Source organism: Cydia amplana, chromosome 5, assembly GCF_948474715.1.
Source record: "Cydia amplana chromosome 5, ilCydAmpl1.1, whole genome shotgun sequence".
In the NCBI taxonomy this organism is placed as follows: domain Eukaryota; kingdom Metazoa; phylum Arthropoda; class Insecta; order Lepidoptera; family Tortricidae; genus Cydia; species Cydia amplana.
This window is the reverse complement of record NC_086073.1, coordinates 19318016-19340731: the sequence shown is the minus strand read 5'-3', so window position 1 is coordinate 19340731 and position 22716 is coordinate 19318016. Positions and strand designations below refer to the sequence as shown.

General features: G+C 41.0%; 2 protein-coding genes across 5 annotated transcripts in view; one reads left to right on the top strand and one right to left on the bottom strand.

The window, feature by feature from the left end:
• The window catches only part of LOC134648344 (stathmin), a 60470-nt gene continuing 37754 nt past the window's right edge, over nt 1-22716 (bottom strand). Inside the window, exons 3-8 of one of the 4 annotated variants that reach the window (XM_063502857.1) lie at nt 20901-21067; nt 20093-20307; nt 19531-19648; nt 17891-18031; nt 16458-16598; nt 6-116 (exon numbers count right to left, since the gene is read on the bottom strand). In XM_063502857.1, the coding sequence (XP_063358927.1) occupies nt 42-116; nt 16458-16598; nt 17891-18031; nt 19531-19648; nt 20093-20307; nt 20901-21067 (857 nt within the window). In that variant the 3' untranslated portion in view covers nt 6-41. Of the gene's footprint in view, nt 117-16457; nt 16599-17890; nt 18032-19530; nt 19649-20092; nt 20308-20900; nt 21068-22716 lie in introns of all 4 variants that reach the window. The other 3 variants (XM_063502860.1, XM_063502858.1, XM_063502859.1) reach the window with 3 other exon arrangements.
• On the top strand, nt 640-15859 carry LOC134648360 (uncharacterized). The gene is made up of 4 exons (XM_063502878.1): nt 640-899; nt 4443-4708; nt 11622-11753; nt 15392-15859. The coding sequence occupies exons 1-4, from the start codon at nt 773-775 to the stop codon at nt 15809-15811; spliced, it is 945 nt and encodes a 314-aa protein (XP_063358948.1). The 5' UTR covers nt 640-772; the 3' UTR covers nt 15812-15859.

The window sequence follows — 22716 nt, the reverse complement described above, 5'->3', positions numbered from 1 at the left end:
GTGGAGTGTCGGTGCGTGTCCCGGCGTGTGTGTGTGTGTGCCTAGCCGCAGGAGGGCGCGGGCTCGGGGTCGGCGCGGGCGCTCTTGTTCTGCCGCACCAGCTCCGCGCGCCGCTCCTGAAACGACCATAAACATGTGTTCACTACAGCTCTGCTTTGTCTGTTTAGATACTAAAATTATAGCTGGTCAACCAAATCTTGTCAGTAAAAAAAGGCGCGAAATTCAAATTTTCTATGGGACGATATCCCTTCGCGCCTACATTTTTCAAATTTGCCGCCTTTTTCTACTGTCAAGATCTGGTTGACCAATATGTCTACTCGATTCAATTAGCCAATTTACACCACAAGGGTCCTACTTTTGACGAATTGGGGAAAAGAACTGCATTTTTTGTAAAAAATAAGATCAATGCAGTGTAATGAAACGTTAGGCTATCGAGTAGCTAGGTAATCTATAAGTCTACTAATATGACCTGTAACTGTAACAGGTACATAATGACTGTACACGCGTCATGTTTTAAACAGGACGTTAACCTTGGTAAGTGGCACTGAAGGCCGTCAATCTGACTCAGATTCACCTTGAAACTTCTCTGTTCGTTGTTGCACTGTTTTAATATTGGGATGCCGATATTCTTGTCCTTAATCGCATTTTTATTTGATTTCCGAACGAATTCTGTCAAATTTTGACGTTTGAAAGTTAGGTTACAATAATAAGTTAGGTTGGGTTAGTTTGCATTGTAACATTGTGTTATCGTATTATTTATTTTATTACCACTATGTTAGTGGAAGAGAGTGAGGATATAAATAATGCTAAAAGCCGTCTTCTGGACGTGTTCGCCGACCTTGACGACGATGAACTAAAGGCTGTGGAACAGTGGCTCGGCAGTAAACAGTTTAAAAAAGGTACCTGTTGTTATCACTTAATATTCCTCACATTAACTTCTATTACCAATATTACCATGATAATCCAAGATGGCAAAATCTTAATTTAAATATTTCTGTTAATTCAATATAAATTTTGTTAAAGGTCTATCTCATTTCAAACATAGACAAAGAGAATCATACTATCTTTGTCTTACACTAGTACTAGCACTCAAAATAAAAGGATGAGTATAGTTTTCCTGGTTCTTACTGACTGACAAATTGGTTAGACCAACTATAATTGGGTGTAACGTGTACGGGAACGCAGGTGTCTCAGGGTTTTGTGTATGCTCAACAGCATATTAAACGATCCAGCGATACCGGAGTACCTGCGGTCTAAATTCCAGTTTGTTACCGCACAGCCAGGCCGTGAGCTACGTTCCTCCCGAAAACTCACTTTGTCAGTTCCATTGTATCGCTCCGGATCCATGACCAACTCCTTCACCGCACATGCGATTCGTCTTTGGAATTCCCTCCCTCTCGAGATAAGGCAAAGTCAGACCAAAACTCTCTTTAAAATCAAGTTGCGCAGACATCTTTTAGAAAAGTCTCTTAGCTAAGTCTCATAAAAATCTTAAAGCAGGTATATATTTATTTATATAATATTTGTATATATATATATGTATGTATATATGTATATATATATATATGTGTATATATATATGTATGTATATTAGTATATTATGTATGTATAAGTAAGTATATTATAGCAATAATAATATGTATATTTGAAATAGTATGTTGTACAACATAAAAATTATGTTTAATATTAAACTGTTCGTACTTTAAATTTTTCTTGCACCTATTACTGCTTGCTCTCTGTTTGGCCCGAGGGTTAACTGGTAGAGAATGCCTTCAGGCATTAAGTTCGCCTTTTGTACATTTTTTACTGTGCAATAAAGTTTAAATAAATAAATAAATAAATAAAATAATTTCTCCACGGCGGACCTAACCATGATCAAATACGAGGACTGTTTGATAAGTACCCGTTTATGAAAAAAATTATCAGTTGTTTTGGTTTATATGCATTTATTTTTCTTCATAGTCTCCTTTTAGCTCTATACACTTGTTCCACCTATATTCAAGCTTCAATAAACCATCCAAAAAGTATGATTTCGGAAAGTCATTAAAATAGGCCTCTGTGACGGCAATGACTTCGTCATTTGATCCAAATCACTTACCACCGAGACATTTTTTCAGGTTGGGAAACAAAAATAAATCGCATGGGGTCAAATCTGGAGAATACGGGGGGTGAGGCAATAGGGCGTAGCGTAATTGTGTTAATTTAGCCATCACAACTCTAGACGAATGAGCTGGTGCGTTGTCGTGATGAAACAGTACTTTTTTATTTTTTAAATGGGGTCGTTTGTCCTTCAACACAGCGTAAAATTCATCCAATAAATTGGCATAGTACTGCCCTGTTATCGTTTTCCCCTTTTCTAAGAACTCAATATGTATAATACCCTGCGAATCCCAAAAAACGGTCGCCATGACCTTTCCAGCCGTTGGGACGATTTTTTCTATCTTTCGAGCAGGTTCACCCGGTAAAATCCACTGCTTCGACTGCCCTTTCATTTCCGGGGGGTAGTGGTGACCCACGTTTCGTCTACGGTCACGAAACGACGCAGAAACTCCTTCGGGTTACGTTTGAACACGGCCAAACACTGCTCCGAAGTAGTCAGTCGGTTCCGTTTTTGCTCCTCCGTGAGTAAACGCGGCACCCACCTCGCCGATACTGTCTTCATACCCAATTTTTCTTCTAATATGTTTTTTACCCGCTCGATTGGAACATTTACAGCATCAACGATTTCTCGAAGTTCAATTCGGCGGTCGGCTAAAACGATATTTTCAATTTCTTAACCATATCGTCTGTAGTCACCTCAATTGGGCGGCCTGGGCGATCCTCATCAAAGAGGGTTGTTCTCCCCCGCTTTTACTCGTTAAACCAGTATCTGACGGTTGCCATAGAAGGAGCACATTCATGGTAAACAACTTGCATTCTTACTTTTATTTCATCACATGTTTTTCCTTCCAAAAACAAGAATCTAATTACAGACCGATACTGCTCTTTCTCCATTTTCACAATTTTAAGTTCACGCTTTCACTGAATCGCTGTCAAATGAGAAAAAAACAAAAGAATGCTGTTTTTTAAAAAAAAATCCCACCTCTGAAAAATGGCTTAAAACGATTGTATAGATATTTTCGGTTCCGTGATATTAATACATTTGGAAAACGGGTACTTATCAAACAGCCCTCGTAGTTCTCTGAACAAGTGAACATAGAACATAACCTCCTACCCTGCATACTGTACATATTCCAAAAAATATTTTGAACTTTCATTGAGTAACTAAGGGTTTTCCAAATTCAAAAACAAAACAAATGCTTCTGTCTCAGGAGGATGGGGTACCTAGCTTTATACCTAGTTGGTTACCAAGTTCCGTTACCAGAGTTTTCACGGAATAAAAGGAAATAGGTAGCGATTTTTAATTATTCGTGTATACAATTGTAAAGCTTATTTATTAATGATAAGCTTACAATACAACCTAATAAACATAGTTGTTCTGGTTTTGCAGAATTCCTTATAGAACTCGGAAAAATGGCGTAAAAAAAACCGTCAAAAGTACGATCCCTGCTTGTGTCGATTTTACATGCTATTTATTTCTAATCATATTAAGAATGTATCAGCTTTGCCATAGAGAAAAAAATACATAGAGTGCTCACTCCATACATCAGTTTTAGTACCAAAAAGACTATTAGCATCTAGCATCGAGTAGCGGAACTATCAGTACTGCTATTTGACAATAGATGTAGCACCGACCGGAAAGTCTTATGCCGTTGAGATAAGACTTTCCGGTCGGTGCTACATCTATTGTCAAATAGCAGTACTGATAGTTCCGCTACTCGATGCTAGATGCTAATAGTCTTTTTGGTACTAAAACTGATGTATGGAGTGAGCACTCTATGTATTTTTTTCTCTATGGCTTTGCACAATTCGATAGCTTGATTATTCATTTTTAATTTAACATATAGTTTACGTGGGTTTCTTTGATTAAACACATAGTCTACAGAGTTTTCCAAGCCTGCCTCCTGCACAATTGTCTAAATCTATACGTTTTCGTGCGAAACTGAAAAATATACAATGTTTGGAGGGGAATATCTTAGGGTATAAACTAGTAAAAAAATAAACGGTCATCACAAAATTTACGGTAACTTAGAGGTCTCATTAAAATAAGCAATTGAATCTTCTGGCAAAGTTGCAAGATTGCATTAGACACACTTCTGTAAAGTATAATTTTCATAAATTGACCGCGTGTTTACGCCTTCACGTAATCTGGAGCTTTCCAAGGATTCCCATGAACTCTCCAACTGAATTTTATATTATTATATCATGTTTTGATCGTTACAAAATAAGCTATCAAACTGTGCCTAATTTTTATTTATTTTAAGCTTTATTTTATATTTAATGAGTTGGAAACCTTGTAACAGAACTTAGTAACCGACTAGGTATTGATGTTACATTCGCAGATTTAGAAAACAAGAAATCAATAAAACAATCAGATGAAGTACTAATCAAAATAGCAGATGTGATCAAAGGCATGGTGCCGTTTGAGGCAGAGATGGCATCGGAGAAGATAGAGTTCCCCGCCGAGGGGGATGCGGCGGATTGTAACAGAGGGAACACTCGGCATGTGGACGAGTTCCTGTATGACGAGGAGCAGGTCCAGGAGCTCGTGAAGGACGGGAGGCTGTCTAGACATTATTGTCTTGATTGCAATTCGCAGAATATTAAAGTAAGGTTCTTTGGCAATTGTGTTAATGCATCTAATGCGACTTTTCTACTTTTCGTTACAAAAATAATCTGTGAGCATTATTAGTATTTCAAGCTTAGCATTAATATATTAAGCTTGAAACATTTGTGGATTTACTGAAGGTGATTTCAGTTTAACTTTTTTTAGACATCCTCTGGCTTCCTTTTTTTTATTTGATCAGTTTAAAGAGAACATATCAATATATTTTTACTACATCAATTTCTTTAAACACATATATGACACAGTGTGTGCATTTTGATGATAATTCTGATTGTATCGTAGCAGCCAGAAGTGTACCTACATTTCTTGAACGTATTTTTACTACATCAATTTCTTTAAACACATATATGACACAGTGTGTGCATTTTGATGATAATTCTGATTGTATCGTAGCAGCCAGAAGTGTACCTACACTTCTTGAACGTATTTTTACTACATCAATTTCTGATGGTTGTAATAAGGTTCACTTTTAACTATTTTGGATTTTTGGATTTAAATAAATCAGAAAGACGTGTGATCTTGTACGGGTTTATTAGGCGACTAAAGGATAGATATACATAGAAAGAGAAGGCAGGAATGTAATTGAAAATGCATGCATAGGGTTCAAATTTAACACAACATACCGCCCACCAAAAGGACACTTACGTCCTTTTCATAACCTTACAATAGTACAATTTAAATTGAATCAAATTGACATTATAAAGTTTCAGTATCAACGGGCAACGCACATAATTTAGATATAGATCGTTTCACTATAGCACTACCGGATTTGACACTGTACACTCTAGTAAAACCGTCTTCAGCAGGATGTTTGTCCATGATGCGGCCCAGTGACCATTTGCCGGGAGGTAAGTTATCAGTTTTGATAAGCACTATATCTCCTATTTTAAACTCTTTCTCTTTTTTCAGCCATTTAGGTCTTTGTTGCAGTCTGGATAGGTACTCATCTTGCCATCGACGCCAAAAATCTGCCAACAGTTTCTGCGTGAGTTGCCAGCGTGACAAGGTATGTATTTTACATTCTTTATAATCTGCTGCTGGAACAACGATAGGGGCTTCGCCTATTAAGAAATGTCCTGGGGTGAGTATTTCAGCGTTTTCAGGATCTGAGTTATCGAGTGGGCATAGGGGCCGGGAATTCAAACAGGCTTCAGTCTCGTAAAGTACCGTCGTAAATTCTTCAAACGTCAGGTTTGTTGTCAGAACTCTCTTTAAATGGTATTTTATGGACTTGACGCCGGCCTCCCAAAGGCCACCGAAGTTAGGGCTGTAAGCTGGAATGAAGTGCCACTGTGTGCCTTCGATTGCAAGTGTCTCTGCTATTGGTCCGGTAAATTTCAATTTAGCTTCATTCCAGGCTTCAACAAGTTCTTTGTTAGCACCTACGAAGTTTCTACCCTGGTCGCTCCACAGGTGAGTACATTTTCCTCTTCTAGCGACAAAACGTTTGAATGCTGCTATGAATGCTTCTGAGGTAAGGTCTCCAACCAGTTCAATATGAATTGCCTTGACGGCCATGCAAATAAAAATAGCTATGTAGGCCTTCACAGTTTTTCCTCCTCGGCCTTTAGACGTCAATATCTGGTATGGCCCTGCAAAATCTACTCCACTGTGTAGGAATGGTCTCGAAGGAGTGACCCTCGGCTCCGGTAAATCTCCCATGATTTGCGGCTTCGACGTAGCATTTTGTTTTGCACAAGTAAGGCATTTTTGAATATGTTTCTTGACTAAGGACTTAGCTCGCAATATCCAGTACTTAGAACGTAAGTAGCATAGCATTTCAGGCAAAGTGCCATGAAACGTTCTTGTATGTGCATCAGCAATTATTAGTGGCACTAAAGCGTTCCTGTTTCCCAGAATGATAGGATGCTTTCTGTCTTCGTCTATATTTGCATATCTGAGGCGACCGCCCACCCTGAGGACCTTGTTTTCATCTACGTATGGGGCGAGGGATCTTAGGGAGCTCTTTCCTTTCACTTGTTTATCTGATGTCAATCTTTCTATTTCTTCTTGATACTCTTCTTGCTGTACCTTTTTTATGCAAATATTCATGGCGTTTTGTAATTCCATTGTAGTAATATCCTTATCAATGCCATCTGGATTTTTCTTGCAGTTTAAGAATCTTAGGCAATAGACAATACCTTTAAGTAGTTCAGTTAGGTTATCAAAATCTCCAAATTGTGTACTCAGTGCCTTTTCTTGTCTTTCCAGGTCTTCAATATTCAGGTAAGTTTGAATTTTCTGTACCTTTATTTCTTCATCTGTTGTAAAATCTTCTTGTTTACTAATATTTATTTCTTTTTCAGATAACCAGCTCGGGCCGTGCCACCACAGATCACAGTTCTTAAGTGTGGTCAGCTTCATCCCTCTTGAAGCGATATCTGCAGGATTATCTTTAGATTGCACATGGTACCAGTGTTTGTTGTTTAGGTTCTCAACGATTTCTACAACGCGGTTGGCTACAAACGGTTTCCATCTATTGGGTTCTCCACAAAGCCAAGCGATTACTATCGAAGAGTCGGTCCATGCGAACATGTTTGTTGTTGGTATTCTCATCGCTTGTCCAATTTGTTTCATGAGTTTAGACAGGAGTAACGCGCCACATAATTCTAAGCGCGGGAGGGAGATAGTTTTCAAAGGTGCTATTCTCGTTCGTGCAGCGATGATTTTGGTTGTTATTTTGTTCTCGCTTTCAACTCTTATATATACGACGGCAGCGTATGCTCGCATAGATGCGTCGCTAAATCCGTGTATCTGTATCTTTTCTTCTTCCGAGTCTGTTGTGCCAAGCCATCTATCCATCTTTATATCTTTGACATTTTCAAAATCATCTCTTATCTGTTTCCATTCTTCTTCGAGCTCAGGACTGACACATTCGTCCCAAGACACTTTTTCAAGCCATAACCTTTGCATCAGCATCTTCGCCATAACAGTGCTTGGTGCGATCCAGCCTAGTGGATCAAATAGCTTTTGTACATCTGATAGTATCCCACGTTTAGTTATCGTCTTTGGCATTGGTGATAGTGACAAGTTGTATTGAAACTGATCTGCACCAAGGTTCCATGCAATTCCAAGTGCCTTTATAGTTCCATCAAGGTTCAGTTCTATCTGTGCATTCGCTGATCTTTTATCTTCATCGATAGATTTCATAAATTCAATGTTATTAGAGGACCATTTCATGAGTTGAAATCCGCCTTGTTTCAGGATGCGTGTTACTTCTTTAGCTATTACGATCGCTTCCTCAGCGGTTGCTGCCCCTGACAGCATGTCGTCCATATAAAAGTCTTCTTTTATTGTTTTGATTGCCACTTCGCTGTGCTTGTTTGTTTGTTTACCAAGTTGTTTCTCTTCTTCATCAGTAGCAATCTTCTGAAGTGTTTTGACCGCTAAGTATGGAGCTGGAGCGGTACCGAAAGTGACTCGAAGCATACGGTACTCTTTTAACTCTTCAGACTCGTCTTGTCGCCAAAGAATGCGTTGGTAATTTGCGTCCTCTTTTGTTACCAATATTTGGCGGTACATCTTCTGGACATCTGCCACGAAGCAAACTCGTTTCAGTCTCCATCTCATTAAAAGATTTCTTAAGTCATCTTGTAGTTGTGGGCCTATCATCAGTTCATCATTTAATGAGACGTTGTTTGATCCTTTGCAGGAGCCGTCAAATACAATACGTGTGCGCGTGGTTTCTTTATCGTCGCGAATTACAGCGTGGTGTGGTAGGTATACCGATTTATCTTCTTTTTCCTTTTCAGGTACTTCTTCTAGATGTCCTTCTTCAAGGTAATCATTAATACCCTTTATGTATTCTGTTTTCAGGTCCAGCGAACGCTTAAATCTTCTTTCTAGTTGCATGAACCTCGTTGTAGCTATCTCTTTTGTATTACCATCAAGTACTTTTGGATTCTCAGTCTTAAATGGCAGTTTCACAATGTATCTTCCTTCTTGGTTTCGAGTGACTGTTTTTTCATAGATTTCTTCACATAGCTGTTCTTCCTTGGTATATTTTCTCTTGGTGTCTGTTTCTATTTCCCATAGAGACTTCAGTGTGTCTTCTATATCGACCTGATGGTGCATGACGAGGTAAGAATCTTCTTGTGATGTGCTATCACTCTCTCCAAAAAGAATCCAGCCCAGGTCAGTCTTTTGTGCGCATGGTGTACCTGGTGGACCTTTGACTACTTCTGCTTGCAGTATTCTAGCGTATACTCGGACCCCTAGCAAGAGATCTATGGGTCCCGAGTTGTTGTAATTAGGATCCGCTAGCTGTAATCCTTGTAGATGAGGCCATGGTTGTTGAACAATATGCTTCTTAGGTAACTTCCTGGTCAGCTGTTTCGACATTACATAAGCCTTAACCGGTAGGACAAATGTTTTATCCCACTGTGATTTTATTTGTAGCTCACAGACGTGGTTGATTTCTGCTCTCATGGAACCCAAGCCCGTGATGCTTCCCCTTACATGTTGTCGGTCAAGCTTTAGTAGTTGAGCCGCTTTCTCGCTTATAAATGATTCTTCGGAACCCTGGTCTATTAGCGCGCGCAGTGGAATGATGTGACCTTGATTGCTTCTTGCTTCCACCACAGCAGTCGCTAGTAGTGCTGAATTCTGTCTAGTATTGAGATGTAACGCGATCACTGTGTTTGCTTGCACTTCTTCTATGTCTTCTACAACATGTAATGATGAAGCCAGTGGTTGTGAGGGACTCGTAGGGGCCACAGGCTCAGTCTGCTTTAGTTGATGTAGAAGGGAGTGATGACGTCGGTGACATATTCTACAGGACACAGGTACTCGACATTTTGATGCTGAATGCCCTGGTACTAGACAGTTGTAACATAAGTTGTTATTCTTGACATATTCGCTTCTCTCCGTAGGTTCCATCTTGGTAAACTCCTTGCAGTGACATAATGTATGACTTTCTTTACACATTACACAACTCCTGTTCTCGAAGGTAGGTGTGGCAACATGGCATGTACTTCGCTCCTTGTTTGACTTCACTTCTTTTGTATTATTCGTAAGTAGTTCCAGTGTACGAAACTTGGCCTCTAGAAACTCCTTAAAATCGTTCCACTTCGGTAAGGGTTCAGAGTCACTCTTATACGCATGCTCTTCCCAGTCTTTATGCGTCTCTGGGTCCAATTTCTGAACGAGCAAAAATATCACAAGTGGATCCCAAGAGTCAACAGAAACATTCAGGTTTTGAATGTTGTGTAAGCACTCTGACGTTGTATCTAGGAGTATTTTCAGTTGAGCAGCTGATTGTGTGTTCATTTTACGCTGGTTAACCAATTTCTTCAAATTATTGTTCAAAATTAATCGTTTGTTGCCATACCTTGTTTTCAGGATGAGCCATGCTTGTGAATAATTATCAGACGTAATTTGAATGTGCCTCAGTAATGACGACGCTTCAGCAGTAACACTTGTCTTCAAATAATGTAGCCTTTGTACGTCACTTAACATCTTGTTGTTATGCACGAGTGATATGAATAAATCCTTGAACGCGGGCCACTCTTCGTAGCTTCCACTAAAAGTAGGTAACTCGATCCGCGGCAAACGTACGAAGTTGTTTTGTGTTCCTGCTATAGCATAGCTGGAGTTAGCAACAGAAGTTTCCATCAAAGTTTCATGCATTAAACTTGCAATTCGGTCCATCAAATCTCCTCTGAGTACGTTGTACAAATCTTCGTAAACAAAGAATTCTTCGTTTAAAAAGTATGGTAAAACACCACTTTGTTCCGTAGGTGTAGCCTTGACCAACTCTTGGTGACTGTGGTTAAACGTAGCCCAGTATTCGTCAATCATTTTAAGCCGAGACTCGATGTAACCCTTGGTTAATCTCTCCTTAGGGCATTTCTTTAGGTTAACTTGTGTTTTCCGAAGCACTGTAGCACTATCCTCAAGCACAGCGAGTAATTGTTTTTGTTTTTCAGTCATTGTTAACGATAAAACACTGCAATTTCACGTACAAGTCTATTAAAACGCCGTTATAACTTTTAGCAATAAAACTTGTTAATAATCAAATAAACTCATTAGTTTGAGGTGCAATTCGTTAGCATCTGCCGGCTCCTTATCTCTGGAATGCGGCTCGCTATTGTTCTCGCCGCCGGGCGGCCGGTGTCCGATGCACTAATTGATCCGGTTCGATTGCGACCATATGATGGTTGTAATAAGGTTCACTTTTAACTATTTTGGATTTTTGGATTTAAATAAATCAGAAAGACGTGTGATCTTGTACGGGTTTATTAGGCGACTAATGTAATACATAGAAAGAGAAGGCAGGAATGTAATTGAAAATGCATGCATAGGGTTCAAATTTAACACAACAATTTCTTTAAACACATATATGACACAGTGTGTGCATTTTGATGATAATTCTGATTGTATGGTAGCAGCCAGAAGTGTACCTACACTTCTTGAATGTATTTTTACTACATCAATTTCTTTAAACACATATATGACACAGTGTGTGCATTTTGATGATAATTCTGATTGTATGGTAGCAGCCAGAAGTGTACCTACACTTCTTGAACGTATTTTTACTACATCAATTTCTTTAAACACATATATGACACAGTGTGTGCATTTTGATGATAATTCTGATTGTATGGTAGCAGCCAGAAGTGTACCTACACTTCTTGAACGGCTACCGCAGTTCCAAGTCATATGGAAATTGGATATGGAAATTCACCAGTTACGATGCGCTACCCATACTATTTTTTATTTCTAAGCTTAATAGCATTGATCGCAGACGTTTCTGCTCGTTAAAAATTAAAAATTGAAAACATCATCCAAATTCAAAAGGGCACTGTTAAAATTGTGTGTTTTGAGAAATTAGTGGGACGAAAACACTCACTTGAGTTTACCTATTTTCAAGTATGTAATACTTATTATATTTCAGGAGCTGACATACATTTCACATTCCAAGTCCAGAGTACAGCTCCAGTACATATTCAAAGTTCTGCTGCCGAATGATCTGGAGTGTAAACTAATTTTGGATGTGGGTTCCAGATTTGGCGGCGTTTTGTATGGCGTAAGTAATAAAACAAAGTCGCTTCCCGCTGTCTGTCCCTATGTATGCTTAGATCTTTAAAACTACGCAACGGATTATGATGTGATTTTTTTTAAATAAATAGTGATTCAAGAGGAAGGTTAATGTATAATTTATTAACCCGTGCGAAGCCGGGGCGAGTCGCTAGTAGGGCTTCCAAATACCGGACTTCTCACAATACCGGTATTAATACCGAAACTGTCTTCATCAATACCGGAATCCCGGTATTGGATATGAATCGCTTAAAAATATATAGTTTAATTAAAAAGGGGAATTAGAAAGGCTCACTGGAATACCAGATATGTCCTAAAAGCTATTACAACAATAAACGATCAATGCCGCCATCTGCAATAATTTTATTACACACTCCAGGTTGGCAATAATTTTATCCAATTTGTTGACTTCACCTCACCAGTCACATTTGTAGTCCAACTTAACCAACCAGACAACATTATTTCAAATTTCCGTCAAAATTGGTTTGCCATTATTACAGTTATCCTTGCTCTTTCGTTTTATTTTTTGATAAAATTATAAGAACTAATTATTTTAATGTCACTATCATCATATTCATCACTCTCAGAGTCCGTCAACGCCTTGCTAGTACTTGACCTAAAGTGCAAAGGCACGTTCAAGTCTGCTCGTTGGGGTAAGGAATATAACCCAGACCTGGTATTTAGCTCCCTGGACGAAGAAGGCGTGCCTCTGCCCGTAAAACGTACTGTGCTCAGAGACTTCCCAAACAGCCAACACAGACCAGTGCTCATCGAGGTTGGACTGAAAATCCCAGTCATCGAATCATACCCAGCCCCACGTTGGAACTTTAAAAAGGCAGACTGGAAAGCATTTGCTGACAAGCTCGATGATAGCATCCGCTGGATCCCTCCGCTGCCAGAAAACTGTGAACGCTTTCAGAAACTCATCTTAGCAACAGCCAAGAAATGTATCCCCCGTGGCTTCAGAAAGAAATACATACCGGGCTGGAACAACGAATGTGAATCCGCTTGGAACAAGTATAATAAAACCGGAGACCGGACCTGCGGACACAACCTCATCAAATCGCTGAATGAAGCCAGACTCCGGAAATGGGAAGATACAGTTGGAGGCTTGAATTTTACGCACTCCAGTAGGAAAGCATGGCACGTCCTGACACGGCTAACTACCGGGAACAACAACCAACCCAGCCTACCAAAGGTCAGCGCCAACGCGATAGCTATGAGAATTGTCAACCTGTCTAAAGCACCGAGCCACAAATTACACACGAAGAAAATTCGCAAGGAGCTTAAAGATCTTAAGTCAACGATGACACCTAACAACGCCTATAGTGGCCCAGTCACAGTAAACGAGATCGTAGCTGGCATTCAACAGGTTAACATAAACAAGGCCTGTGGTGCTGACGGCATATTTCCGGAATTCCTCAAATACTGCGGAAGCAAAACCCAACAATGGCTTGCCAACTTCTACAGCCATATCATCAATACTGGCAAAATACCAAGCATCCTTAAACGAGCCAAAATTATAGCGATACTCAAACCGGGAAAACTGGGTGACAGTCCGGACAGCTATAGGCCTATAGCCTTGCTAAGTGTCATCTACAAGCTACTGGAAAGGGTTATCTACAACCGCATAGCTGATACTATCAACGGGGCTATACCAAAAGAGCAAGCTGGCTTCCGGCCAAATCGTAATTGTTGTGATCAGGTTTTGGCGCTCACCTCGTACATAGAAAGAGGTTACGAAGAGAACCAGAAAACATCGGTAGCTTTCATCGATTTATCAGCCGCGTATGACACTGTATGGCGACAAGGACTCCTATATAAGCTCATCAAGCTGGTTCCGTGCCTAAAAATCTTTAAGCTTGTGGAAAACTCACTCACGAACAGAGTCTTTCAAGTCCACCTCGGTAATAGTGTCAGTAACATCAAGACTTTAAATAACGGTCTCCCCCAAGGATCGGTGCTTGCCCCGCTGCTGTTTAATGTGTACACCCACGACCTCCCTACAACGGACTCAAGGAAATTCGCATACGCTGACGACATTGCCTTAGGTGCACAAAACCGGGACATTAAGACAACCGAAGTAGCGCTAGAAAAAGATCTACTGACTATGAATGACTACTTCTCCCGATGGCGACTATGCCCTAACGCAAATAAAACCGAGGTATGCTGCTTCCACCTGAACAATAAGCTAGCGAACACCGAGCTGAACGTGGAGTTTATGGGAAAGGCACTGAAACACAACCCAAACCCCAAATACCTTGGTGTCACTCTAGACCGGAGTTTAACCTACAAGAGCCACCTGAACAAAACTGCCGGGAAATTGAGGACCCGTAATAATATAGTCCAGAAACTGACCGGAACAACTTGGGGAGCCAATGCTGCGTGCCTCCGAACAACTGCTCTCGCACTGGTCTACTCTTCGGCAGAGTATTGCTCGCCTGTGTGGATTAACAGTACCCACGTTTCAGCTGTCGACACGCAGCTAAACCACACCATGCGCCTCATCACAGGCTGTATACGCCCTACACCTACCTACTGGCTACCTGCCCTCAGCAACATCGCCCCACCCCACCTACGCCGGGAACAGTGCCTCCACCGCGAGCTCGATAAAGTACGGAGAGACCCAACTCTACCCATCCACGGCGATGTGCTCGCCAAGACTGATCGTAGGCTTAAGTCCCGTAATCCACCATTAGCTAGGTTAAACGCCATGGATCCCCTGTGGAAGGTAGAGAATGCCTGGCTTAGCGAGTGGCAATCCAATAAGGCGCCAACCGACTTCTTCGAACTAAGCCCCCGTACAAGACCTCCAGGTTTCACTACCCAACGACGTGTCTGGTGCCTGCTGAACCGCTTCAGAACTGACGTGGGCAACTCCGCATACCACAGGAACAAATGGGGATGGTGTGAGTCGGCGGCATGCGGATGTGGAAAACCGGAACAAACAATCCGTCACATGGTGCTAGAATGCCCCAACACCAAATTCGGTGGCAACATTGAAGAGCTCAAGACCTTGACTGGGAAAGCCGTGGATTATTTTAAGAACTCTAGCTTTAAATTTTAAATTTATAACGCAGTGACATGTATAGATATGCCATACGATAAATAAATAAAATAAATCACTCTCATAACTTCAGGATTCATCCACCACCAACAGACCAGTTAGAGTTAGACCAAGTAAAGTCTACAACGATTTAGATAGCATACACAGTACGCAGTGCAAGTATTATTTGTACGTCATAATTTCATAGAAGTTTGACGTTTAATATAACACTTGCACTGTGCGTGCTATCAAAATCGTTGCAGACTTTTCTTGGTCTAACTCTAGATGCGTCTGACCTTTAGTAAGCTTTTTGATACAGCCGAATACTGCGCATTTCCCTCATTTTTTAAAATACCGGGATCCCGGTATTGCCTTTAAAAATACCGGTATTGAAAAATGCGTTTAAAAAGACGGGATCCCGGGATCCCGAAATACCGGGATCCCGGTATTGGAAGCCCTAGTCGCTAGTTGTTTTATATTATGTTTTTTTGCATTTGTAAAAGGAGTTAAAGTAGTGTTTAACTGTTAACTACCATAGTTTAGTTTCTGTCTGTGTACCTAATTTCTGCTTCCTTTTCCAGGCATATTATTATACAAACGCTTCAAAGATTATTGGCATCGAACTTAACAAAGAATGTTGTGAGATACAAGAGAAGGTTATAGCTCAATATAAAATGGACAAAAACAGAATACAAGTGGTTAATTCTGATGTACTGAACAAGGGTGATATAGTAAAGAAATCTGATGTTTGTATCATTAATTGTTTGGACTTTTTCGTGAGTACGGAGGAACACAAGAGATTGTGGTATTTCTTCAAGGAACATTTGACAAAAGGCAGCTATGTTGTTCTGGACAGGAGTATTGCTGATACATTACAGCCGCTGGATATGTTTGACGAGTTTGCGGATTGGCTGAGTGTCAGTAAACCGTTACAATTAGAAAACGAAATCTTGTTTGATGTAGAAGATTTACATGAGTTATATTTATACACTGTTAAATAGACACTGTCAATACAATTAATAAATAATCGAAGCAATCTAACTCCTCTTATTTTTACCAGATAGTACTCTCAGACCTCTCAGTTTGTAAATGTCTCGAATAGTTTCAGGTGCAATTAATTCAATTAGATCTGATTCCAGAATGTAACGCAATTCGCATGCAATTATATGGTTTGTAAAGGCACTTATACATAAAATTAACCCTTACGAAAACAACTAAGTGACAACCAAATTCACTTTAAATTAACAATTAATATCGTCTTAATTTCAAGAGAACTTTTAGGTTTTAAGGTTTAGTTTTAAGGTATTAATTTTATCATCTCTTCTTTGTGTTTGTGTGTTTTATGTATTTTTGATTAATAAATAAGTTATAAGATACAAGATAGAATTATATATAAAAAAAAAGAGAAATTGGTTGGCACTTTGTCTTCATATTGATACTTGCATCTAACATCTATGGGCTGATTTAGACGACGCGCGAACTCGCATACGATTTTAGATACATTGCGGACCATTGAGGTTACATCAATTCGGCCGACCGATCAAACGACGCAATGTAATCAAACTCGCATACGAGTTCTCGCCCCGTCTAAACGAGCCATAAAGGTTAAAAGAACACGGTGGAAAGCCACAGCAATGTGCACCTTACCTCCTCCTTAACAAAGGCGAGTTTCTTTTGTATCTCCAGCTCTCGCTTCTGCTCGGCGGCGCTGAGCTTGGTCTCGATGTCCTTGGTGATCTCCTCCACCTTGGCCGTGACGGTCGAGCGCGCCTCCTCGATCTTAGCGTTCTGATGGGGGGTGAGTTACAAAAAATAAGGGAAAATAATAAAAAATAATGTTTAAATAATTATGATGAGAATGATATGTTGTTGATTGTGGCCTATCGAGGTTTCTCTTGTATGTTTTTTTTAGTAAGTAGATTCGATCGAGAACTTACATTTGAAACATCGAAAGGCATTTGAATATGAAAACTCGTCAAAATATAATTTTGGTAGAAAAAAAAACAAGTTGATGTTGGATGATATTCTGCTGTTCTGCTGTGTACCTGTGTTGTGGAGTCTGCTCTGCCCTGTGGACTGGTTTAGACAGCGTCGACAGTGATCTTAGCTGCAGTTGTCTGACTCAAACTTCCTAAATCAAAATTGACATTGATGGTTCATGCTGCGATGCCAAAAGCCCGTAGTGCTAAGGCCTACTGATGGGCTATCGCGAAAACCGAATTTCGCAAATTGCGGGGATCTTTTACTCCAATGAAGGCGTAATTAGAGTGACAGAGAAAGATGCCCGCAATTTGCGAACTTCGATTTTCGCGGTTATTGTCCTGTGCTTGGAGGTTTTGGTTATACGCCTTCGGAGAAAGCCTAACTGCCTCTGCAGTTCCACCTGAGGTCATGTAGTCAACTGCCACAGCTCATTACCACCCGCGGAGATTTTCGTAGCTAAAATTGGCACATAACCTAGTTTTCCTGCTGATGCTGGTCTGATAGGTTTTTCCAGGGCAAAAGGTAAATCAGGTTATCAAGGGGTTATACCGGTCATTGGACCACAGCAACTTGTCTCGGGTGGAACTTCTCCAAAAGATCTGAACATATCTTGGCTTCTAGAAGACTGTGTTCCTTCCGCAACGATTAAGCCGAAGGATGAGGACCATAAAACCTCCCAACTATTGTCCGAAGCTCCCAACTAAGGTCTAAAATTAACTGTATTTTTTTCATTCAGGTGTGTCTTTTACTGTATTTTTTGTAGTTCTAAGGCAAGGTATGTGTATAAGTGAAAGAAAAAACTCAAGAGTAAACTAAAAGGAACATTGGTATTGATACTAAATCTCCTTTTAAACTGGTGGGCCATAGTTGCAGTATTGGAGTATAGTTGGGAGGTTTTACGGGACCTAAAAGAGAATGCAGTTTGTTATCTCACATGATGCCGCCGTTTCGCGCTGCTCGGCGTCTCGGGCGAGGCGCTGCAGCTTGTCCTGGATGGAGGTCTCCCAAATGATCTGGACATACCTTGGCTCCTAGAAGACTGTGTTCCTTCCGCAACGAAGAATGAGGACCTAAAAGACAAATACAGATAATCTTACATGATGGCGCCGTTTCTCGCGCTGCTCGGCGTCGCGCGCGAGGCGGCGCTCCTCGGCCTGCTGCAGCTTGTCCTGGATGGAGGCCTCGAGCTGCTGGAAGCGCTCCTGGTTGCCGGCGCGGACCTTGCGCACCTGCTCCTCCTACAGCACAAGGCCCAAGCGGACGACATTCAAATGAGGCGATATGGAGACAGGGTTCGAAAGGATCATTATTTTGATAATTATCGCGATAGTATCGTGATTTTTATGCCTGATAATTATCGTCAGAATATTTATCGCGAAAATTATCAAAACGACTATAATTATCTGGATAATTTCGAACCTTGTATGGAGACCAGAACATTTTTTGCTAATAAATATCAAAGTCTAAGTATATAGTAAGTAAGTGTAAGTGATACGGCTATAGTTTAGGATAATAATTATTGCCGAGAGACGAAAAGGGTCTGTTGACGAGGTAGTTGCGAGGCCGAGGCTTGCCGAGAGAAAACATAATGAGGCCGTTTCCGAACATGTTTTAGAGAGCTTTCCATGCCAACTTTTTCTTGAAACAATTTCTTGTTTAAAACTGATGTCAAGGTTTTGATTTGTGATTCACCCCACCTGTTTCCAATAAGGATAAGCGACTGACTTATTAAAATGCAAAAATGTTCTGTTTTCTCTCCAGATGACAAAATGGCAGTGAAATTATAAACATTGCCTACCGGCTACCACGGGCGAAGCTCCCCTTATAACGTAGTTAAAACATCTCCGGTAACTTATTGGATGGGTAATGGCTGCCAGCGGACGTTTAATCAAATTGGGCCAAGAGTGGCGCCCGTGGAGACGCCGGCAATCAAGGGATGATTTTATAAAACTAACATCGATATTGTGCGACGCCATAGTAATAATACATTAAAATGCAGATCATTTTGTTTTCTCGTAGTTTAATACAGAAAACACGACGTCAAATATACAGATAACGATAATGACAGTGTCAAACGCCTTAGTAAAGCTGAGTAGGAATAATTAGTTCACACAACAACGGGCAAACATTTAATAATGCAGGGGTCGATAAACTTTTGAACACAGCCGATCGCAGTAGAAATCACCAGTGGTAGGAATCGCCAACAGTCGTTTAGGAACTCCGAGTGTTAATCTTTTGAGTGGCTAGAAAAGCCACGGTTTACCGACCCCTGCAACAGTGCAATATTCGGCTGCTAAGCTGGCGTGTGCATTCACATGGGAATAGATCTGAATTCGGACCACAGATCAATGTATAAGATTACCTGTCAAATACCAAAATCGGAATGATGTCAAGTGTCCTTGAAAGTACTTAATTCAGAAATGATATATGGGTGTCCAGTAATTAATGGATAACCTAGTAACCACCGACAGGCCTTAGGATGGTCCAGAAAATGCACTTATAGGTCTAGTAAAAGTTTCGTGGTTTTCGAGATAATCGAACTTTCCTGTCTTTTTCTAACACATTGCCACCCAGCCAGACAAGACATCCGCGCCAGGCCACAAAAATTTCGACATATAAAGCTGTAGTACCACGATCCCGACTATCGGGTAGTCCGGCCTGGGAACGAAATCATAAAATACCCGATAGTGGGGTTTTCGTCACTGAATGTGTTAAAAAGGTAGTTAGTGTGACTTACATGTTCGCGCAGGCGCTCGAGCATCTTCTTGATGTTCTCGTCGCGCTGCGCGGCCGCCGTGTTCATCTTCTCCTCGATGGCCTTGTACACCTCGGCCGTCTGCTGCTCCAGGGTCAACCTGAGCAACAAGGACAACACCATTTGAGAGAGGGCTTTAACCAAGGGCAAATTACATAAAACAATTAGACTATATTTGAGAGACAGAGATGACATTAACTTAGATATTTGTATAGCGAGATGGTAGGAAGTCTTAAAGTCCTCGAGACTCTTCGTTTGGCGACTCCTTAATTCGTTCTAACGGTGATTCTCAGTACAGTACCTATTTCTCTCATGTCCTTTACTCGGGACTTTAGTTCACACAGAACGAGCCGCCTCACGAGGAAATTGCCGCGCAATGCAGTTCAGTCTGTGAGTGTGGAGACGTGAACAGTGGGCTTGCCCGAGGCAAGACTACATAGACCGAACTGCTTACAGCGGCAATTTACGCGCGAGGCAGTTCGTTCGATGTGGATCCGCCTGTTGATATAGGCCTCACGTCTCTCGTGCTGCACAGTTTACTGACCTTGTCTTCTCGACGCCCTCGAGATGGTCCTTGAGCCGAGCCCGCAGCTCGTTGATGTACGCTTCGCGCTTCTCCTCGTGGGAGTCCATCTTGGCGTCAAGCGCCTCCTTGGTGCTGGCGATAAAGTTGTTGGACTGCTCGCTGCGGAACCGCGACGCCTCCTCGATCTTGGCCATCTTCTGGGCGATCGCGGCCATTTTGCTGGCTTCCAGACTCTGGAATGGAAATGTGATTTTTATTTTATGTTCCGAATGGTGTATATTTATAAATGTCATCTCAAATCTGGAGTAGACCAACCGGGGAAGCACTTTCACTGTACAGAAAAACAATATCAATGCAATATACTTTGACTTGAAGAATGAATTGTGTTCCTGATGGCGTATACGGTTGCCAGCGCTCTCGAGGATTACTCTGTTGCCGAAAAGGGGCCTGAAAAGGCATCGGTTTAGAGCTTAATCATCAGGATCAAACGCAGGAAGTTTACCTACTCTCATGTATCCACGCCGCAGTAACCTGCAGTTTCGCTCGATTGCAGACGTCCCCTCTAGTGAATCATATACCAGGGTGTAAATCCCAGGTAAATATAAAGTGTACTCGTCTACTCTCCTCGGCAGCCTTCAAATTCTCCTGTATCTCCTGGACTGTGTCACCCCGACGGGCTCGGCGAGGATTACGTCAGTCCTCGTACCTTACTCACACGTACGCTCTCCGCAATAGCCTGTAGTTATACCCCTAGGTTTGGAAGACCTCTCGAGTGAGTCAGTGTACTGGTAGTAGCGACTCTCGGGTAAATATAAAGTGTACTCACACGTCTCCTCTCCTCAGCAGCCTTCAATTTCTCCTGTATCTCCTCAACAGAAGGGGTCTTCTCGGGCGAGTCGGCGCGGCGCGGCACGGGCACCCCGACTGGCTCGGCGAGGATCACCTCGTAGGCCAGCCCGCCCTTCGACATCTCCTGGCAGCGGATTTCGGTCGCTGTTGACAATATGTATCAAATCAGGACAATGGGCTAGATGACAAATTTTCATTTATGGTATTAATCGCTCAGGATGGTTTTTAGGATCAAATATCTATATGGGACCCATTGCATTAAAGCAATTCAAAAGTCAGAAATTACAGTCAAAGTCCGACGGTCGTACTTCACTCGCGAAACGCTCCTAAGAAATTGATATGTGAACGTGACCTTGAGCTTGACCTTGGGATCTCAGTGACCTTGACAGGTCACTGAGATCCCATCTTGAAGTATGGCCAAAACAAGAAAATTGCATTTTTGCCGGTAAAATATTGCATTTATGTATATAATAGTTGCTATACAATCTTTTTTTGAGTAAAATGTAAGGAATCGAATGGTATCCTTACTTATCTCGTTTTTGGAAGTCAAAAAAACTTAAATATGGAAACTTTCATCAACTACAGTGCTGTATTTTTGTATTATTTTAATATCCACAATATTGTGATTAATTGCACATTTGCTATCTATTTTACTAGATTTTGTTATAAAATTTAACATGTGTCATCATCCCTATTGGTAACAAAGTAACGACCTATTTCAAAAAGTGATTTGTATGATTTTTTACTAACTGTCAACTGTCTGTTTTCGTTCGGAATGTAAATCCGCTTTATTATGGACAACCTGTTCGCATGAAAAAGAGTTCTATGAAACCATAGTCTCCTAAAAATGTAACTAACCCGATACCTGGGGCCCTTTTCTCAAAAGCTTGTAACTTTGAATACCAAAAGCCCCTTTCTAACAAAAGCTGTCAATAAGTGAAATCCACTTCTATTACAAGTTACTAGCTTTTCAGAAACGCGCCCCTGAACCGAAGTATACCTGATGGAGTGATGCTAGATTTTGTTGTAACCTACAGTGGCCTTTGCCCAAAAAAGGCCTTGATATTCCATTGTATTTTGAATATTTTTCGGACCAGTTAAAATATTCAATTGTGAAGTTCCACTGGTAAAGGTACCTTATGGCGATAGCGGTTGGCGCTTACATCTAGGCCATCTAGCACCGCATCAATATTGGAGTTTCGTTAATAATAGCGTTAACAACGTATTACACATCTTATACCTGAATTAATAACGATGTAAAAAATGCAGATGTTATTGTTATCTTGTTATTTTATAGAAGATAACAATAACTCGGTGACAAATTTGAGTTATTTGAGTAGATCCAAAAAGTTGGTGATGGGTGCAATTATTCCGAGTAATTTCTTGTCAAACAAACATTTCCAGAAACTTTCCGGTTAATTTAACTCTGCCAATGCAGCCAACAAAACAGGCACAAGAAAATTAAATTACAAGGGGCTGCAACAAAGATGAATAAGTAAAAAGGGACAACTGGGGCAGAAACGTGCATTTTAAATCCCCCTCGATTGTCCGGGGATAATCTCCGCTGAGAAAACAAGTAAATTGAATGAATAGTCACTAGGAAATGGATTAAAGAGACGAATGAGTCTGGAGTAGGGCTCGCGGTCGAGTCCGTGTTTCGTTTACACGTTTCGAATACCCGTTTCCGAATAACTCGTACACGGTTTTCTGGCCCGTTCCGCACGTGTAATTAAGACACGTGCAATTAAGATCCGTTCCCACGGATAAACGGGTATTCGAAGAAACGGATCTTA

Bases quoted from the DNA above. Each gene is read 5' to 3' on its own strand.
- LOC134648360 (XM_063502878.1), top strand. From the start codon at position 773: ATGTTAGTGGAAGAGAGTGAGGATATAAATAATGCTAAAAGCCGTCTT. The intron at 900-4,442 runs GTACCTGTTGTT...TTACATTCGCAG, and splicing joins CAGTAAACAGTTTAAAAAAG to ATTTAGAAAACAAGAAATCA. The intron at 4,709-11,621 runs GTAAGGTTCTTT...ATTATATTTCAG, and splicing joins GCAATTCGCAGAATATTAAA to GAGCTGACATACATTTCACA.